Consider the following 7013-nt stretch of genomic DNA (forward strand, 5'->3'; position numbering starts at 1 on the left):
CCATCCCATCTCGCTGTTCTCTGCACATCCATCTATTGACAAAACCCCCCAAACCTATTCCCAAAATGCTTTCCATAAGAAAATGCTGAAACAGGGCACTTGTGGGAGCTATAGTATTTTATGAAATTAGCAATTATACCACTCAGTTCCTCCACATTATTGCTTTTATGAGTGACTCTTTATACCTTGTGTGTGTTCCCAGCAAGGAAGATGCTGGTACTCAGCTGCTCCATGAAGCTGCAGATGCTGGAGAAAAAGCTAAGGTGGAGTTTCCCCGAGTCCCTCAAGGTAACGCAGTGCTGACCTGTCGCTTTCTGTGGTATTTCCATCGGTGAATCAGGGTGTTTGTCAGGGAATGAAAGCTGAGGGGATAGGGTTGTTCTTCTTCTGGGCTGTTCATCCTGCAGGTTTACGGAGCTGTGATGAACATCAACCGAGGGAACCCCTTCAGGAAGGAAGTGGTGGTGGACTCATGGCCGGACTTCAAAGCTGTTATCACCCGGCCACAGAGGGAGGTAGATTGATGTGGTTTGTTCCTAAGCAGTGGCTCTACCGTGACTGGGACCTTCCTCTCAGCTCTCCGAGAGCTTTGCGGATGGGGCTAGCTTTGTCTGGGAAGCGTGTGACAGGGGGAGGTGGGAACCGTAAGGTGCAATAGGAGACCCCAGTGGGTGCGGGCACAAAACCCGCTACAGGGAGCGCTGCTCTTTCCTGAAATGTTCTGGCTAGAAATTATAGCCTAAGCAAATTTACCTATGAAGTACATGCTCTAATTGACAGTAATTTTCCTGATTGCACCGACTGAAGATTAACTTGCACAGCTTAAGCAGAGGCACATTTTACCTGCACTCACGCCACCTGGCCAAACTTTCCCAGGGCTCTTTGGTCTCTCTAGTCTTTGTGCAGGCAGGAAAAAGAGCCTTAGTGAGCTTGTGATGGGGCAGATGTGGCTACAAGGTGAAAGAAGAGTTCTTCTGCCATCTTTTACTCCATAACGGGCAGTGCCGATGAGATGCTGTGAGGGGCCATTGCCTCAACCCCTTCTGTCCACCGTGATAAAGCAATCTGAGTTGCACGGATTTGTGTCTCCAGGCTGGGAGACAAGATCTTGTTGGTTGGTGTTGTCTCATATGAGTTACTAGGAGTACTGTCTGTGGAGTTAAATCCTTGACATGGTCTCTGGGACAACCAGCTCTCCGAGGCCAACAACGCAGGAGTCAGCACAGGACATGGACAATCCCCAGTTGGCAGTTTGGATGTTTCCAACCTGTTTTGGAGACAATGAGAGTTTAACGGTATTGATGAGGCCAGACTGTGCTCTTTCATCTCAGGGGCGGAGAACAAGCATTGGTACTATTTTGTTTACCAGAAGAGATGTGTTCTAAACACGTTGACCTTGGCAACCAAATAACACAGCATGTTTTTCGGGACAATGAGTAGTAGATGTGAGTTTGAATTAGGCAAGAGTTTCAAGAAACTGGCGCCAGGTTTGGGTTTCTGTGCCTTGGATATATGTGGACTTACTGCATTTGCTGCTTTCTGCTAATATGACACTGTGAAAAGCAACAGATATTTGTGCTCTCTTGCTTGAGAGTTGCTACTGAAAATGTCCTAAAAGAAGCCAGCCTGAAACTCCAAACATTTGTTAAATGTCTGGGGTTGGCTTTCAGTGAGTTTTGATTTCAATCTGAAAGATATGTGTGTGGGAAGGGGGAGAATATTTAATTCTTCCAGATTTTTTCTCCCCAGAATGAGATGGATGACCTTGACCATTACACCAATGCTCATGCAGTTTTCTACAAGGAGCTACAAGCTTACCAGGAGATCCTGGAAAACACAAATGCCATCAACTGGGGACAAATTTTTCAGACACAAGGTACAGTCCAGCCTTACTTGGTTTAGAGGAAACAGAATAGATAAACCAGTTGGTTTTAAAAGTCTTAATGGAGTGCAGACCTTGCCATTCTGGTCTATAGAGAGTTTTCTTGTACTTACATAAAACACAAGATCTAGGATTTGGCTTTTCTAGCTTTTGAATTCCATCCATATCGTATTCACTGTTCCCATTTCAGGTTCAGCTTTCAATTAGATGCAGCTGTTTCCCTGGTGGAAAGGCATGTTTATTTATATTTATTTTTGCTACTGGCCATAGGATTCTGAAGACTGAGCTGAGCAGTAGTCAATGCGGTAATCAGAGGTTTAGCGAGAGACAGTGTTCGAAAGCTGAACACTGACAAGACCTAAATGGGAAACAGTATACACATTTTTAATGGTGAAGGTTACCAATTAATAGAAGAACTTGCTTATGGAATAGGTGATTCCTCCATGGTTGAAATCCTTGCGTTAGGACCGGGTAATTTACTGTGGCTCAAACTGAAGGTGGGAGTTAGACAGGGAGGTCACTTGGAGAGGGTCTATTTCCTCATTGTTCTGGTGATTGGATGAGATGCCGTCTGGTGCCTTCTGACCTTCGCGTACGTAAAGCTATAGCCAGAGTGTGCGGGGAACCTAGTTAATAATCTTTGAGATTTCGAAACCTGGCTACTTCCATTAAAAGGGTAATATTGGGCTTTATTTAAAATAAATAAATAAATGATGCTTCCTTTTAAAAGTGCCTTAGTATGTATCTTTGTGTACACAGGGCTCCAGGATGGAATATGTGAAATATCCAGAACTGTGGCTTTATCCAAGCAGATAGATGTGAAAACATCCTCTTTCCACATGGTTATCCATTCAGACCCGGACATGCTGCCAGATGTCAGACTTCAGTACATCTAAGCACGCCATGTCATTTGTTGATGTCATTACTATAACAATACATTTCCTGAAAATGCATTTATATCAAAAATATCAGGAGAACTGCTAGGCTTTCTCTGTGTCTGTGCCAAAAACTTGACTGAGGAGTTAATTGGTAAGGAAGGAACTATTACCTTAAATGCTTACCAAGATTTTTCTTTGATCAGTCCACCACTTTTGCAGTTTTATATTCCAGAATAGTCCCCATCCCCTCCTCTCATCGTGCGTACATGGGATCCACAGGTCTGCTTTCCATCTACTTTGACTTTCCGGTGTCAAAGCTCCTTAGATTTGATAGATGGACCTGGGACTCCTGCAAAGTTTGTTTTTCACAAGGGGGCTTTACACAACTCCTTGAAGCTTTTTCTGACATCCTTCTGCTGGTGAGATGTTGGTCTGACATCACAGCAGAAGAGTAGGGGAACCACAGGCTCCATTTTTTCCTGCAATAAATTTCTCAGCAGCGGATTCAAAATCCAGAGACAATCTATCAGTCTGGGAGGATGACAGACTGGAAATAAAATCCTTTCCACTCCCCAGTGCCACCTAATATGTCACTGGGGCTCCTTGCCTTGCTTAACGTATTCTCCACTCTTTCTGTAAGGAATAAGGCGCCTCTGGAGTGTGTTGTGTGGATTCAGGGGTTTATATAAACAAAGACCTAAAATGGAGAAGCACTGCCCTCTATAATTACTCCCAACCCCTCCAGCCTAATGAACCCAGCTGTCTTTAATTCTTCTTTCTAATATAGAATGGGAAATCTATTTGGCTGGCGAAGCAAGCTTTAAATCCAGCACGGTCTCCCATGCCAGCCTGCTCAGCAAGACCTGGTCACGGTGGGGGGCAACCCAAGGAGCCAGAAGTACCTTGCTGACCTCATTTGCTTCTTCCCCAGCGTCTGTGTCTTGGATGACAGCGGTTATCCCTTATCCCCTCTCCTGGAGCCTGACAGACCAGTTTGCCACCATGATTCATGGTTATACCCTTCCAGAGCATCGGAGGAAAGGTTGTAGCAGGCTTGTGGCTACCACTTTTGCTAAGAAATTACATAGCTGTGGCTTTCCAGCACAGGGTAATGTCCTGGAGGCGAACATGCCATCAATAGCATTGCTGAAAAGCATGAATGTCCGGGTTCTTCCCTGCTCATTTTTCAGGATGATTCACACACCTTTTCATTTTTTAGCTAAATCTCACTTATAACCAAACCCCACCTCTACATTCAGACGAACTTTTGTGTACTGCAGGAGCACTCTGGTGGAGTTTAATAACTTAGGTGAGATCAGAAATCATACAAGAGTTTCCTGTGTAAACCCCAAATTGAAGGTATTAACTGCTCATGACTTCTGTGCTCAGGGAAAATAGCTCATGGCAAATCCAAAAGACTTAGGAATGGTTGTAAGTTTAATAGTTTTGTTGTAATTCAACTGTAATTGTACCGCTTCTGACTGAAGAGTTATTCCTTCTGTATAACCATTTCCTGGGATATCTACAGCATTGGACATCTCTAACTCCTTCTGTCAGTCTTGGTATAAATCCTGAAGCCTCTCCTTTCCCTAACATGGCCTAAAAGAGATTAGTATGTGAAATTAAGAAGCAGAGAAACCTGCAAGGATCATTATGAATTAAAGAAAAACTTTGTAAAGAAGTCTTTTAATGTCTAATACAGGAACAAGTCTCTTTCCTTTCTGCCGTGCGTCGCTCAAGACAAATCTGTCTATCTTCTACTCATGGTACAGCTAAGCATGCAAAGGCTGGATAAAAAGTCTTGCAAATTTTAACATCAACACATAGGTATTTTATCACAAGTCAGGAGGGCTTGCTAGAAGTCATTGCCATCGATTCTGTCAGTAAATAATGCCAAGTGCTTTGCAAACGCTCCTTCTGGGGGTGGAAGTAAATTTCACTGTTTTCACACCAGTCTAAAACTCACTTAAAATTTGGCAGACAGAAGCTGTGAGATATCTACGATCTCTCAGTCAGAAGTGTCCAACTAGAGAGGTGTTTTGGGAGCAACAATGAGGGTGCTGTCACTGAAAGCCATGGGAGGACACATGGAAGTCTTGTATATGCCAAAGCTGATACGCCTTTTGCACAGAAGTCTAGGAGGGTCATTACTAGGAGGGTAATGACATGACTAAGAGGTTGTTCCTTGAGCAGCACAACTGTCAAAGACAGGTTGCCTATAATATATAGTACAACGGGGGCTTTATTTTCTTGGCTGAAGGCAAGTAGTGCCCTAGGGCACTGTTACACCTGTGTATGTCCAAAACTGTATTTGGATCCATCTGCATTCAAAATCAGGTTGGATAAAGCCCTGAGCAGTCTGGTCTGACCTCATGCCTGACTCTTTCACCTCCTGCTGTTCCTTCCAACCTGAATTGTCCTGTTGTTCTGTAAGCCTGTGAATCTATTGGCATTCCACTTTTGCAGCACAGTTTCACCTTTTGGATTTAAATAAGCGTTACTGGAAGCGGAACGTGACTGTGAAGGGGATGTGTGTCTACAAGTGCTGCTTTCTAGTGAATTTGCTATGTATCTCTAGTATTTTGTGGATAACTTTGTGCAAACATGTACCCACCACTGCTAGTAAGGTTCCTCACAGACCTGAAATGAGTCAGTCATTAAGTACTTAATGGGGACTATTAAGATTTAGCCATAAGCTTGTGTTTATCTACTGAACTGGAAGGGGCTGTGATGGCAGCACCTCACAGGAGTCAGGTCCAGAATAAAAGGAATCCTATTTCCTTTTGACAAGAAGATTAACTAAAGCCTGAATGAGAACCAGTTTTGGCAGTCGTGTCTGGCAAAGGAAGGAGGACAGAAAGGTGGAGAACAGACAAAGGCAGAAGAAAGAGTCCAGGTGGTGGAAGGATCCCTGTAAAGCTGTGCAGATTCATTCCTGAATTTATCTGGGAAACAGAGCAAAAGAGAGAAAACAAGGTTAGGTCAGTCTTTCTACTTGAGAAAATGAGCCACGAGCTTCAGGGGAAGGACCTTAGAGAACCAAGACTACAGAAAAGCTCTGAAGGGACTGGGGAGGAAACATGGACCCGTTAATTACATCTTCTACCTATTTCTTCCGGTACTGACAGCAAGGATGTCCTTTGTCCTATATGAAAGCTAAGCCATTGGCTCCGTTGCTGTGAAGGTATATGCCCAGGAGGTGTATTACAGACAGCAGGGGAGGAAAAAGAGCATTCAACGCAGATTCAAGTGAAAAAATAGGTTGGTTGATACCCAAGAAATTGTTGCTTTCTCCAAGATTTGCTTCTTCTCTAAGCTGCTGGCTTGACTTATGTCAACACTGTCACTCAGATCTCCTTTGATTCAAACAATGTGGACTTGAAGCACAGCACTGACATACTGCTGGCCCAACAGCTGGCCGGGAGCCCCTGAACAGCAGCTGTCAAGCTGCTAAAAATTCAAATAACACAAGTTCTGGCTTCATGTAGATTCAAAGCTTGACGCGGTACCCAGCTGATGCGCTTGCTGGTTTTCTTCCTTGCATCCTTTGGCATCGCTAATGACGTGATCTAACGGGTTAACTAACAACAGCCCAGGTGAGTGAGAAAGGTAAATAGTTTATGTACATAGAGCTTGGGAAGGGCCAGAGTGATACAGGGCTGGGAGGAGGTGATGCTCGACACATTTAGGGCTCATTCCAGGGTAACTTGACTTGCAGTGTGTGCCAGACAGGGTGGTACTAATGGAAGACATCTCCCCGTGCTAAATGTGTGCCTGGAGCACAGTAGGAGGCACGTGTCCTTTTAAGGCACAAAGGATTTTGAATTAGCAGCAGGTCCTGGACAAAAAAAAATTACAAAAATTTCTAAAAGGAGGGCAAAAAGGTGGATTGAGATATTTAAGTTCACTAATATTCAAATATTCCATTATTATTTTAGCTTTCTGAGTTTCATACTGCATAAAATACCAGAATGTCCCTTGTATGTGCAGTGCCATTTGGAAGACAGTATGTGTATCTGAATCATTCATACAGGGCTGGCAGATTTGGTTTCAGATAATCAAGCTACGATTCTACCCCATCAGTTTTAAAAAATGGAATATATTTTTTGAGCAAATCAGGGATTCCTGGCAGGAGGGAGCTGTTGATGTCCAACAGAGAATTTCTGCAAGACTATAGAAAAGTGAGACTTGCAGGAAACCATAGTGCTTTGTTAGTGTGTGAGCAGGTGCGCAGATGTATGTGCTCCTGATTC

General features: G+C 43.8%; 1 protein-coding gene across 1 annotated transcript; it reads left to right on the forward strand.

The window, feature by feature from the left end:
* Positions 1–210: 210 nt before the first annotated feature.
* On the forward strand, positions 211–3996 carry GLYATL3 (glycine-N-acyltransferase like 3; the record flags this gene model as incomplete). The annotated part of the gene is given in 7 exon segments (XM_082480388.1): positions 211–288; positions 408–515; positions 1735–1876; positions 2642–2768; positions 3591–3633; positions 3636–3716; positions 3718–3996. Coding segments are annotated over 7 exon segments (858 nt in total).
* Positions 3997–7013: the final 3017 nt, after the last annotated feature.

Source organism: Vanellus vanellus (assembly GCF_965231255.1).
Source record: "Vanellus vanellus genome assembly, chromosome: 3".
NCBI classification, from domain to species: Eukaryota; Metazoa; Chordata; class Aves; order Charadriiformes; family Charadriidae; genus Vanellus; species Vanellus vanellus.